The sequence below is a fragment of the Agrilus planipennis genome, unplaced genomic scaffold (genome assembly GCF_000699045.2).
Source record: "Agrilus planipennis isolate EAB-ADULT unplaced genomic scaffold, Apla_2.0 scaffold491, whole genome shotgun sequence".
NCBI lineage: Eukaryota > Metazoa > Arthropoda > Insecta > Coleoptera > Buprestidae > Agrilus > Agrilus planipennis.
Genome location: NW_020439141.1, coordinates 12,862 through 25,319, shown reverse-complemented (window position 1 = coordinate 25,319; position 12,458 = coordinate 12,862). Strand labels below are relative to the sequence as shown.

The following is a 12,458-nucleotide window of genomic DNA, read 5'->3' as shown; positions in this document are numbered from 1 at the left end:
CATAAGTAATAAATAATTAAAATAATCTAATACAAATGTTGTAACACAAATTACAAACGAACGGTTAAAGATCATAAACCAAGTAGAAGGTTGGTGCTCATGTGAAAATGGTAAACTAAAAATTGTGTAATAGTTTAAGTAAAACTATACTTTTGTAAACGTTAGTCTGATGATTGTTGAATAAACCCAAACGTTAAACAAAAAACATTATTAAAAATTTTTGCCCGCGCTGAAAGAAAACATTAAAATCATATTTTTGTACGATCAAAATAATTTTGAAAATGCCGAAGACTTCAGTTCGACTAAAATGAGTATTTGGTCAAGAACAATTGTTTTTCATGCAATGGAATTTTGTCTAACCCGATAATAAATGATTTACTTTAGGAGGTTCGAAGTAGGGGAGTTTTACTGTATATTGATTATTTAAGACAGTGTTTAGGGTAATTTCAAAATAGCATATTAAATTAATCTAAGTGTATATTACAAAACTAAAAACAAAACACTGATTTACAAAATATACAAAAGACATTATTTATGTTCGCACATAATTAGACAAAAGAAAAATGAAATTATACAGCTACCACACAAGTTCGCATATCGTATTATTTTCATTGTTTCCTTTCGTTATAACTAGTTCCTGTTCCTTCGGTATTTTTTTGCTTAGAAAAGTACATAAATATTTCCGAGATTATTTACAACAAAAATATTTGTTCTTTTTACAGTTTCGGATTGACGAGCATTTTGACGAATTTGAAAAATCAAAATTACTTATATTTTTAATGTTGATACCAGCTTAGCAGTAACAATAGCGAAATTAGTTACAAGCATTTACAGATTGTATATATATTTACAAAAGCGGAAACTTAACGTCTACTAACTGGCACCTTGGTTAATCCTTTTATTATAAATTACGCGATTAAAAGTAGCATTTACGAACAAAGCCTGCATAATTTAATGAAAACTGTAAGTATCGGTTCATTTATATATGTATATGCGATAATCAATGATGTAACATGGTTCCTTTTTATGCTACGAATATGTATGAATTCTGAGGCATGCATATTTCTCTTATTAATAAGTATTGATTAAATCAAAATTATTATAAAACGAATTACCATGCTACATCACCAATAAAAATTGTATACAACAACTGTAAATCCTATTTAATCCCTGAGCTTTTAAGTGAACTTGCTAAACATAGTACTTTAAAAATTGTTACATAAACTTCACACTAACGTTAAAAATTAAAAAAAAAATGTAATTGACAAAAAAATTGTTTAAAAATTCTTTATCAACTTTTATGTAAGTCATCTGAGAAGTTTTATTAAAAAACGCGTTTGCTTAATATATTTAACTTCAATACATTAATTTATAAGTATGTTAGTTGTTCCTTAAAAAAATCGTGTTTTTTAATTTAAGCTAATTATAAATATTAATTATTTAAATTTTTTGAGAGATCTCATTCTGTACTAACCAATGTTTTATAAAAGCTAATAATGTGTCTAATAGATGTTGTGTATCAATAAAATAATATAAGAAAAGGCGAAAGAATAAGAAAACATCGCTCTAAAATAACAAAAAAAAATCGTACAATTCATAACTTAATAACAACAAATAATTAACAATTAACCTATTAATGAACACAATACAGGCTTAACGCCTAGAGTGAGCAATAAATTTTGAAATATTTGTACATGCCTAGCCGTACTCCACGGTTACCGATTATTTCTCTATTTTTAATATAACAAAAAAGATTCGTCAGAATAAACCCAAAAATCCATTTCTCCAACACCATTCCTCCGCTAGATGTCGATTATCGTCGACAATTTGAACCACAACTTCCTCTCATGACCATCTTTAACATGTAATCATAAATTTGAAAATGCCACTTCTATTAAAGCGAGTAAGCGAATAGAAAAATGTACTAAACTCACCGCACTGAGGAACTGGAAGGATTCTGATTATTACCAGCCGGACTGCGATGCTGATGGGGGTACTGTTGACTGGGATCGGAGGGCAAACCGTTCTCAACCGGTAACGACTGGTGTTGTGGAGGCATTTGACCGTGACCCGTGTATACGCCATTATGTCGCGTTCGAGAACTTTCGGAATGGGCAGAAACTGTCGGATGAATATTATTAACTAAAAAAAAAAAATAATAATAACAATAATAAATAAGGCTGTCGAGAGGAGTTTTAAAATTAAAAAGTGAAATGGAATATCATATGAAAGCGCTCAGTTTCCAAATCCATTTTTTTTTTATAATCATATAAATTTTCTTATTAAATATAAGCGAGAAAAGCGAAGGTAAAGGTTTTTATTCAATGAATCGGTACAAACACACACTCTAACTTATTTAGGTGTTTATAAAAATGAATTAAACGATTCGTACCAGTGTGCGGATGTGTAGCCTGGGGTGTGGCTGGTTGTCCCGTGAGCGGGATCGCTAGTCTTGCATTCACGGCTAACAAATGATCTCGTCGTTGCAATAACGAACTCACGTGCTCTTCGAGTCTCAAATTTTCTGCTCGTAGTTGGTGCAAACACGACAATAGGGATGCAACTACAAGCAAAAGGCAAACGGACCACATGTGAGTTAAGTATTCCTCTACTATTACATTTTAAGACTTACTATCGAAATGTTGCGCTTGCTCCATAAGAAACTGAGAGCCTTGTTCCCACTGTCTTTCAAGTAACTGGTCCAAAGTTTGGGGTATAGATCCTCCACTTCCGCCCAACATAGAGAAACCGCCGCTCGTGGCTGATGCTGTGCTTGAACCACCCGAACTACTCGCCCTTGCCTATAATGTAAATTAATAAAGAAAAGATCACTTCAGGAAATTGTCAAAAAAAAAGTTAACATACGCCTGCTATGACCTTATGGTGTAACTGCGGACCTATAAGGTTCGAGCTTTCATTCATATTAAAAATACTATGGGCTTCCAATTCGGAATTGAGATGATCCGTCATCTTCTGGGCCATGTTTGAATTAGGGTTTAATTGATTTCCCATCATATGGGGGGCGGTCATACCATTTTGAAACCTGCTCGAGTTTTTATTAGTTTTATATAATAATAAAAAATTATCTAGCTTACGCTTTGAGATTGTCTTTGGTATCTTTGTGGGACGATATAGACGCAGGTGCGCTTTTCCTTCCCCTGTTTTTCGTTCTATTCGTTGTTGTAGAGCCCTGACTTTCGGAACTTGGTGAACTTGGTGGAGATTCCTTAATTTGTGACACACTTCTTGACACTCCCAACGGGTTACTCTGCGACGGTTGCGATGGTGGCGGAGGCGAATGTTGCGACCTGCTCGAACGTCTCGAAACACTTCCATTGTTGACGTTTGCTGTAGCGGTCGTGATGTTATGGTTGTTGCTACCGCTGGTGTTGTACTGGGAACTAGAGTCATTTGATCCTCTCTTTTTTGCTCGTGTCATTTTTTCTTTTTCGATTTTTTCGCTAGACCTAGATCTACAGAGAAACAGGCACAGTTTATACCGGGCGTTTTCAACAAACATGTTCCGTTGAATGTTATTATTTATAGGATAATTTGTAGATTTACATAAATCTCTTTTATCACATGCACAATCGTAAACTTGAAAATCACCTGGTACAATACAAAAGTGACATAAAAAATATGATCCTGTTTTTAATACATAAAAAGAACAATTTATTACCTAGGTCGTTTTGTTGGTCCTTCTTGTTCTATTGGTGTAATCCTTTCCAATTCCATTTGAAGACTACTACTTGAAGCTTGTTTTTCATAAGATATTTTAAGTCCATCGCCGTTCATTTCGCTGGTGACCATTCCGTTATTTTGATTCGTGATGCCGCCTGTTATTGTACTTCCTAAAAAAAATTTTTATATGACAATTCACAAAATGAATATTCTAAACATACCACTTGCTGTTGAATTGGAAGGAGTACTCCGACCAGGTATGCTGCTGCTGCTATTGCTATGGTCCTGGCTTAGGTTAACGAAAGGAGTCTGGTTGTTTAAAATATGAGAATTTGGACTAAGGTTTGCATTGGCCAAGGGCAACGATACAACTAATGAACCCTGGGTTACGTTGGACTGTATGACGGGTTGTGAAGGCGCGTTATGGGGACTGGATGAGGGAGTAATGGGCTCGGTCGTCGAGGCGGACGGGGAATTACGTTTTATATTCAACGGCAAAGCGGTTGCTGTTAAAACTACGGTGGGCTGGCTTATGCTTATCGGAAGTTCAGTCTTCATCTAATAAGAACAATTGGCAAAAATCATTTTTTGACTGAAATAGGTAGTAAAACTTGCCTTTTTTAGTTTTTCGGATCCTTCAGTTTTTTCACTCGAAATAACTGCGTTTCCTAGGCTTCCAACACTACTCTCGTTTGAACTTATCAAAGAGGAAGCACTCACTACAACGCTAACACTTTCACTAGGTACAGTTATAGGGGTCGGCGTTCGAGAGTTTGCTTTCCTCTTTTTCCCGCTCTTGCTCTCTTTCAAATCTGGTTTGATATTAGAATCGTCCGCGTCACTTTTCACTTCTTTCCTTTCGTTCTTATTATTCGAGTCGACACTGTTATTGTTGGGAATGCTTAATGGGGGTGCAGAACCATCGTCTGTCCCTTTGACACTTTTGACACTCAAACTGGGCACTTTAACTTTATCTCTGTCAGATTTCCCGGACGAATTATGAAGTGTTTTGTTATGCGAAGAACTGGATGTGCTTTTTGATATAGAACTGTTAGATTTCGAATTGGCTGACGATATTTTTCCGCTCGAAGACGATTTATTACGCTTATTAAGAGAAGATGACGACATAGACGTTGAAGAGGACGAAGTTGTTAATGAAGTGGTTGATGACGAGGATATTTGAGAGGGATTTAGTTTAGAATTTAACGCTACCGTAGGATCGGTTTCTTTTTCGGAACTCGAATCCGACGTGTGACTTTCCGCCGATACCGGTTTGTAAGGAGGAATTGTCTTAACGTTACCGCCTTTTTTCTACAATCATTAATAAACACTCATTAACCATCGATAAAAGTAATTCTAAAGCTGTCTTACCAATTTACCATAATGGTGCTGGCAATAACCACAATACTTAACATTATCCAAATAATTGCCAGCTTCTTCGCACAACAGACCTAATCCCTGGGCACAAGTAACGTGAAATTGTTGTTTGCAACCAGTTTTATTGCACTGCATACATGCTCCAACTGTTGCGTTGGAGGGTTTGCCTTGCTCCTCACAAATATAACAGACCTGAATGAAGAATAAAATTCATATTTACATATATGTATTTAAAATTTATATTTTAAATTATTAATGTTTGTTTATTCGTTTGTACAGATACTTGGAAATAAATAAATAAATGATAAATAAACTGGACCTTATTAAATCTCTCTGCTGGTATTAATTGTAACTGAATAGGTTCCATAGTTGTAACATTACCAAATCGAACTTCAGGTATGTACAATGCACAAACCACATGGGCCCATCCAGAATTATCAGTTTTCTTGAGGGCTCCATATTTACTAGGACACAACTCACATTTCTAAAACAATATTAAAAAAGAAATAAAACAGGTTATCCTGACTATAACAATAAAAAAAACTTGTACCATTGACCCCACTATCTTATCAATTATTTTCAAGTTGGGCAACAAAGTAAATGGTTTAAAATTTAAAAAACTTTTAGCATCTGTGTATAATTCTTCATTCAGTAGGACAAGCTAGGAAAATAAAATCAAAAATTTAGGATAGGGTTTAAGAAAGGGAAATAAATTATTTTAATGCTTGAGTTTAGGGCAGTAATAAATTTGAAACATACCACTCTTGCTGTTCTTTCTTGACTTTCACATTTACGACAGTACCAAGGTCCGGTGGGAACAGTTACTATTCCATAACAGGCTGTTTAGAAGAGTATAAAAATTATCCCTCTTGCAAAAGAAATGTCTTTTCATGGTAATAAAATCAATTAATAAAGTAACGATAGCAATGCTTTTGAAAATTATAATAAAAATGTTTAGCAACAAAAAAGAGCAGTTATAAGGGATTGAAATTTTAAATAATCAACTTTAATATCATTATGCACAGTGTTTTCTTACATCAATGAAAATGGGATGCAATACCTACTAACAGTAATGAGGCTGTTTACCAAAAACAAGAAATTAGTAATAATTTAAGATAAATTTAACAAATTAAAAAAAATGACTTTTACAATATAACAAAGCAAATTTCATTTTACAATGTTGTCTTGGTACCTTAACACTACAATCTTGAATAATGTTATACTTAAATCAATATCACATTAAATATATATAGCATATTTATATATTTTTTCTTGCAAATAATTAATAAACTGAAGATTCAAAAATTTACATTGAATTATCAGTAAGTACCTTGATGTACAGCAACAGTGCACGATTGTCCATCGCAATATACAAGGGGATTCTCAGGCCAACCTCTGTCATCAGAACACACGCAACAGCCTCCTACCATCTCCTTCATAATGCATACGAACACACTGTGCTAAACTAGCGAACAAAAATCTCTTTCCCATATCCTCCACATTATATTAATCTCAAAATCCATCTTGTTTTTGTTCCATTAAAAACTTGCAAACCCTTCCACAAAGTAAATAAAATCCACAACGCGTCGTTTACATTCAATTTTTCAACGATATTTGCCGTAATACTTAGTCACACTTGCATAATTTAAAGGATATGAACAATTTAGCCATTAATTTGGCAGCTTCTGTTTGGATTTATATTGTTTTTTACAATTGTTCAACACATTTCAACGGTAACGAATTTGCTACATTACGTGGATTTCTATTTTTAGTATTATCTCCCGCAAAGTAAGCAGGCTCGTGAAACTCTTCAGCATACGATAACGCCATTAGCAAATAATTACATTAAAATAACAATTCGTTGCTTGCGTATTCGGCAAAAAATGTTTTATTTAATAAACACTTATTTCTACTGCGAAGGTAACCATTTTGTTTTTCTATTTTAATTTGGATATTTATAATCAATTTGCTATTCTGCGCATGTCAGAGTATCAGTTCCCTCCGTTTATACAGTAGAAATTTCATACGAATTCTTTGCGCTTCAATTTCATTTTTTTTTTTTATTTAAATTAATCAAATCTACTCATTTTTTTTTGGATAGGCTACAAAATATTGCTTTCAATAGCAAAAGATTAAAATATATAATAACTATTACGAAAAATAAATAGTAAAATATTGGCTCCAAACAAAAAGTCATTTGATACTTTAGCCACGACCGTCAACCTTTGTAGATCTATTATCTATGGTCAACGACCTCCAAAGAAAAGCTAGGTTAACGTATTGATTCAAACGAAACGTCAAAAAGTTTGGTTAATTAATATTTAAACATCTAATTACAACAAAATAAACAGAATTTACATAATTAATTGAACTCGATGTAACGAAAGAGAACATAAATTATGTAGACAATCGAAGATGTTCGAGATGGATGCCCCCGAAGTATTACAAAAGAAGTTGTATTTTTTGGTAGAACAATTGCAAAATATGGCCAGGGATTTACCCCCGTTAGTGCAATTTGTTTTTTTATACATAATGTTAATAAACTATTTCCGATTTATTTCTTTATAGGAAATATCAAATGCGTGTACCTTACGAATTACTGTCAAGCTTAGCTAATTGTTTACTAAATGAAACTGTATTTGAAATAGTTAAAGGTCTGATGGAAATACAACATGTAACCGAGCAACATTTATATCAGCAACGCCTCCAGTTAATCAACAAGCATAAAAGTTAGTTGAATACATAGTTATTCCTTGCATCTCTATTGTAGTCTATCAATTTTAGTGGAAGAACAAGATATACTTAATAATTGTATGATTACTGCTGCAGAAAAGGTTGAAAGATTGAAACAGTTAAAAGAAGAACAAAAACAGGAGTCTAAAGAACTTGATAAATCCCTTATAATGCAGTTAGATCAAAAGGTAAACAAAGAGATTGTTATGTATAATTTTAATACATAATTACTCAATAAATTTTAGGTAACTGATCAACAACAAACTTTAGAACAGGCCGGAGTTCCTGGCTTTTATGTTACATCAAATCCTCTGGAAATAAAAGTACAAATGCATCTAATTGATTTTGTTCTTAGGTTAAGCAGAATGACCATACCTTTAGACCTATGAGAACATTAATTTTGTGATTGTAACTGCATACATTCATTCACTTAATAAAACAAATTGATTGTTCAAAATACTTCCTTTATTGAACTCCACAATAATAATTGCTTAAACTGGCCTACAATTTTTTAAAAATCGATTTGTGACATTTTTTCTTCTTAATACTAGTGTGAAAATTGACTAATCTCGCCAATTAACCAACGATGTGTTCTATATTTGAACTTTGATTCAATTAATAATTTAATAATAGTGTTCTATTTTATGAAATACATGCATTTGTTACTACATACAAGGTATTTTAAACATTTAACACTGCCTATTATAAAAGTAAAATAATGTCTTAATAAAGGTGCTGCTAAGATTTAATGAACATAAGGATTATTGAATATTTTGAACACTTTAATAAAGCACAGGTGATAAACTATTCCATTCAGTGCAGTCTTTATGATCCATAAACATTTGGTGGTTCAAATATTTCGTTTTTAAATTGTGTTAAAACGATATTTTGCTTTGATTAAAATACATATTTAAATCTTTAAACTATATATTTGTTCTTTTTTTAATGACACCTACATACAAACATCAGCCGAGTATGCTTTATAATCATAAATTGCTTTAATCTGAGGATAAAACATATTTTTTTGAAATAACAAAAGTGGCAACATACAAGCAAGATATATCACATGTAGTACTTACATATTTTTAAAAACGTTATGAATCATTTATTTACTAAATTTAAAAATTCGGAAGGTTAAAGGAAAAGTACTTGATTCTCCTAAAGGACTAGCTTTTTACACAAATGTTTCAAAATTATACTTATAAACTAGGTACTGTTTTAACTACTATACAATTTTCTAATAGAGCTAAGCAATAAAAAAAACCTTTATACATACTATGTTTCAAGGAATCTAAGCGTTCTTTTCTTGTTTGGCTATAAGTATAACGATTTTTTTAGGAGACCTAACATGTATATTGCCTCATCCTAAGCAATAATACCACTTAATTGGCACTAAGTGAGTGAAAATTTTGGTTTTGAATCATTTTCTTTGTTACTATTCAGCCTTCTTTGAAGGTGTGCTCGCTTTTCCATACGACGATCCTTTGCTTATTTTCGTAGTTGCCACTGTCTTGTAGAGTAAAAGCATAACTAAAAGTTCAAAAAGATAAAACATTAGCTTCCAAAATACATCGTTTAAAGAAATTAATTCTTACATGCTCCAAAAATTACAGATACAATTAAGATATAAAACGGATTTCCACTGAAAAGTAACTTGAACATGTAGTAAGTCATTGGGCATAATATGGCAACACACCAGAACAACATATTGATTAAGGGGTGAATGCGTCTTTCAACTTGAAACTCTTCAACTCTCTCAACTCCAGATGTTGCAAAAAAGTCACCAGTTTTTGCAAAACTCTCCCTCATTTTGTCCTGCAAAGATAATATTAGCAAAAGATTTTTTTTGTTTATTAAAATAAACTACTTTCTGAACAAAAANATTTGTTCAAATTTTATGGATAATAGGAGAGCTAATAAATGATTAATTAATTTTTTTTGTAGTGTCTTCTTCAGTGTGTTTATCGAAAAATGAAAGCAGTAAGTACCTATACCTGCACAATTACCTTCATATGTAAATAAATATCGTTTACTTATTTTATTGACAAAATACGTATTTTTTTTACTTATTGATATTTAAACGAAAGGAAGTACATAATGATAGTATGATGACCCCGTGAATTATCATGTTGTGTTGTACTGATCATTAGTAACTTTATAAGTCAATGAATCATTGATAAGTTTTGTCTGTGTGAATTTTTAACTTTTCTTTATCGCAAAAAATCGTAATAAACATTTCATTGGTCTCGTTAACAATTATTACGTACGCATATACTCATACATCAGAGAATTCTCAAAAAATAAATGGATTTATCCAATTAGGAGTCAACTTAATTAATAGCTTAGACTAAAATAAAATGACAAACTTTTAATTCAAACAGCCACTTATTCAATGTCAGAGTGTAAAATGTTAAATTAGTTATTAATTTCTCAAAATTCAACACATAGTTGCAAAAAATAAAATTTACCTAGCGCCTCCACCAAATTTCAATAAAACTTTTTTATTTATTTATTATATTGAAAAAAAAACTTATTGAATTCTCTTCATTTACCGATACGTACCTAAATATGCCGTTCCCTAAATAATAGTAAAGGTAAATAGGTAACTGAGAAATTTTTCTACCGTTCAGACATTCTACTTTTCGGTTGAATTCGCTAGTTTAATGGAACAGCAGTTGTTTGTGACCACTGACCAGTAGGTATAGGAATTTTATTAAATTTAGGTAAACGAATTTGGATTTCCCAGGCCAGATGGACTTGTTACGTTATACACAGAAGGTGTTACAGATCCTGAATACATAAAAGGGACATTTCGAGCGGTGAATAGCTGCCTAGCAAACGCAAAAAAGACATATGCAACTACTTTGGAAAGTGTTAAAGGTAAATAACATAAAGTCAATTTTATACGCAGGTACCTAGCAATAGGTAATTACATAAAATATGCAATTATTAATTAGTTATTATCAATCCCAAGTGTTTGATAAACTGTAAGATAACAAGTGCTAAGCATGTAAGTACCTACGTATAGATAGGTACCTAATACATGAATCTATAAGTTGATCGGAAATGTTTCTTACAGTAATAAAACAGATAATTATTTCCTTTCTGTAATTTTTAGACGATGGAACAACCTGCGATGTCGCGTTCTACACCTTCGATTGCATTTCTGATTTAATAGACGAATATTGCAAGCAAAATCCGTAGCAGCTTAATCTGTCTTTTTTATTATTAGCTATTACATTTTAGTACAAGTTTTAATTCTACACACTTACGTACCTTTGTAATTATGTATTGTAAATAATAATAAAAAATTGTTATTAAAAACTCACAATAAGTATAAATATGCGCATAGATAAAATGTGCGTTAGCGTTAATGCCCTAAATACGTGTCAAAATTTACATACTTAATTATGAGGCCCTCTATTTTGGCGGCCTCGTATCACGCTTAACAACGCTAGTGGTAGCTCTCATAGTTTGATAAATTAATATAGTGTTGCTACTGTCCGGTAGAGGACAGCACCAACCTGATGTAGTGCTATTTATAAAAAAAATTTATCACTGGGGAACAGTATTTTTTTTTAAATAAAAAATACCCATGTTCTTTTTCGATACTCCTAACAAGGTGTGTAGAAAAATTCATGATGATCGGTTCATTAGTTAAAGCGTGAAATAGTACCAAACATTATCATATCAATTAGCAATTAGGTTTACAAATAAAAAACTATACATATACTGTTCTATTAGGGGTGGTTTAAATATGATTGTTAAACCTCATCATCAAATAAATTTTAGTAATAGTACATGTATTATTTTATTAAGAAGGTATACTTGGTCTAGTTGCAAAATTTTATATATTTAAAGCAATTTAAAAGTTCACCTTATTGATGGCTTATCTGCTGATAAAAAAATGCAAAAAAGAATAGGTAACTGATCACGAGTTACATACAGTGGTCCTCATACGGTTATGAACGGTTCAAAATTGCCACGTTTTGTTGAGTAAATACAAAAGTAACCCTTCTAAAAAATAATCATATAAAATTATATCCGTTACTGATTACGAAAGATATTTAATTAAACAGGAAGACTATTTTAAGAATATGTGACCTATTTACAATGGGTCGCATAAATATATATACACCCTTCAACATTATTACAGGTTAAAAAATGGGACAAGCGATGAATAATTCCGAACAAATTCTAACTCAATAATAATAAAACACGACAGAATAAATTAAGATATATGTTATTAAAAAAAAGAGTCGGTCTAACTTTTTTTTACTTACACAAAAATGTATTTACTGAAACAAAAAAAAAACAGAAGTAATATAGATATACCTACAGAATAATTAATAACAGTTATTATACCTTTACCGAATTTCTAAAAGCTGGAAGCTTAACTGCATGTACATTTTTCTTTTTAAATTAATTATAAAATACGGTAGCTAGATTACGCGGTTTTGCGGTGTGGCGGTTTTGGAGAATAGCGCGTTGTTGTGGAGGGTGATTGGTAATTATGCAATCGTTTGAATGGAGGTGAAATATAACCGGTGAAATGCCCACAAGCGGCTTCATATTCCGCATAATATTCCACCTTTTCTTGACATGTTCGTTTAACTGTTTCGGTATTTCTAATGTGCATAGTATCGAAATAAAAATGGTAAAGTCTA

General features: G+C 31.9%; 4 protein-coding genes across 5 annotated transcripts; 2 read left to right on the top strand and 2 right to left on the bottom strand.

Moving 5' to 3' along the window:
- Positions 1–459: 459 nt before the first annotated feature.
- On the bottom strand, positions 460–7,013 carry LOC108743467 (protein AF-10). Of its 2 annotated transcripts, XM_025977813.1 has the most exons (13): positions 6,389–7,013; positions 5,818–5,897; positions 5,378–5,542; positions 5,053–5,250; positions 4,297–4,992; positions 3,903–4,239; positions 3,680–3,851; positions 3,096–3,473; positions 2,866–3,043; positions 2,633–2,801; positions 2,393–2,563; positions 1,935–2,142; positions 460–1,855 (listed from the first exon to the last, which is right to left on the bottom strand). In XM_025977813.1, the coding sequence occupies exons 1-13, from the start codon at positions 6,495–6,497 to the stop codon at positions 1,846–1,848; spliced, it is 2,871 nt and encodes a 956-aa protein (XP_025833598.1). In that variant the 5' UTR covers positions 6,498–7,013; the 3' UTR covers positions 460–1,845. The 2 variants fall into 2 exon arrangements, with proteins under 2 accessions (XP_025833598.1, XP_025833599.1); XM_025977814.1 differs by lacking the exon at positions 5,818–5,897 and having other exon boundaries at positions 6,389–6,470.
- Positions 7,014–7,332: 319 nt separating this feature from the next.
- On the top strand, positions 7,333–8,248 carry LOC112903953 (gonadal protein gdl-like). The gene is made up of 4 exons (XM_025977815.1): positions 7,333–7,562; positions 7,627–7,787; positions 7,843–7,979; positions 8,037–8,248. The coding sequence occupies exons 1-4, from the start codon at positions 7,474–7,476 to the stop codon at positions 8,178–8,180; spliced, it is 531 nt and encodes a 176-aa protein (XP_025833600.1). The 5' UTR covers positions 7,333–7,473; the 3' UTR covers positions 8,181–8,248.
- Positions 8,239–9,666, bottom strand: LOC108743464. Its single transcript, XM_025977816.1, has 3 exons — positions 9,659–9,666; positions 9,387–9,606; positions 8,239–9,321 (listed from the first exon to the last, which is right to left on the bottom strand). Exons 2-3 carry the CDS (start codon positions 9,598–9,600, stop codon positions 9,227–9,229), a joined length of 309 nt encoding a protein of 102 aa, XP_025833601.1. The 5' UTR covers positions 9,601–9,606; positions 9,659–9,666; the 3' UTR covers positions 8,239–9,226.
- Positions 9,667–9,679: 13 nt separating this feature from the next.
- Positions 9,680–11,114, top strand: LOC112905423 (general odorant-binding protein 70-like). The gene is made up of 3 exons (XM_025977817.1): positions 9,680–9,771; positions 10,515–10,671; positions 10,910–11,114. The coding sequence occupies exons 1-3, from the start codon at positions 9,763–9,765 to the stop codon at positions 10,993–10,995; spliced, it is 252 nt and encodes an 83-aa protein (XP_025833602.1). The 5' UTR covers positions 9,680–9,762; the 3' UTR covers positions 10,996–11,114.
- The last annotated feature ends 1,344 nt before the right edge of the window (positions 11,115–12,458 follow it).

What these genes read in the sequence shown, in the direction of transcription:
- LOC112903953 (XM_025977815.1), top strand. Translation starts at nt 7,474, where the DNA reads ATGTTCGAGATGGATGCCCCCGAAGTATTACAAAAGAAGTTGTATTTT. An exon ending in ATGGCCAGGGATTTACCCCC is followed by an intron (nt 7,563 to 7,626) that starts GTTAGTGCAATT and finishes ATTTCTTTATAG; the next exon opens with GAAATATCAAATGCGTGTAC. An exon ending in TAATGCAGTTAGATCAAAAG is followed by an intron (nt 7,980 to 8,036) that starts GTAAACAAAGAG and finishes AATAAATTTTAG; the next exon opens with GTAACTGATCAACAACAAAC.
- LOC108743464 (XM_025977816.1), bottom strand. Translation starts at nt 9,600, where the DNA reads ATGAGGGAGAGTTTTGCAAAAACTGGTGACTTTTTTGCAACATCTGGA. An exon ending in ATCTGTAATTTTTGGAGCAT is followed by an intron (nt 9,322 to 9,386) that starts GTAAGAATTAAT and finishes TTGAACTTTTAG; the next exon opens with TTATGCTTTTACTCTACAAG.
- LOC108743467 (XM_025977813.1), bottom strand. Translation starts at nt 6,497, where the DNA reads ATGAAGGAGATGGTAGGAGGCTGTTGCGTGTGTTCTGATGACAGAGGT. An exon ending in ACCAAAGACAATCTCAAAGC is followed by an intron (nt 3,044 to 3,095) that starts GTAAGCTAGATA and finishes AAACTCGAGCAG; the next exon opens with GTTTCAAAATGGTATGACCG. An exon ending in ACCATAAGGTCATAGCAGGC is followed by an intron (nt 2,802 to 2,865) that starts GTATGTTAACTT and finishes TTTACATTATAG; the next exon opens with GCAAGGGCGAGTAGTTCGGG.
- LOC112905423 (XM_025977817.1), top strand. An exon ending in TACTTTGGAAAGTGTTAAAG is followed by an intron (nt 10,672 to 10,909) that starts GTAAATAACATA and finishes TGTAATTTTTAG; the next exon opens with ACGATGGAACAACCTGCGAT.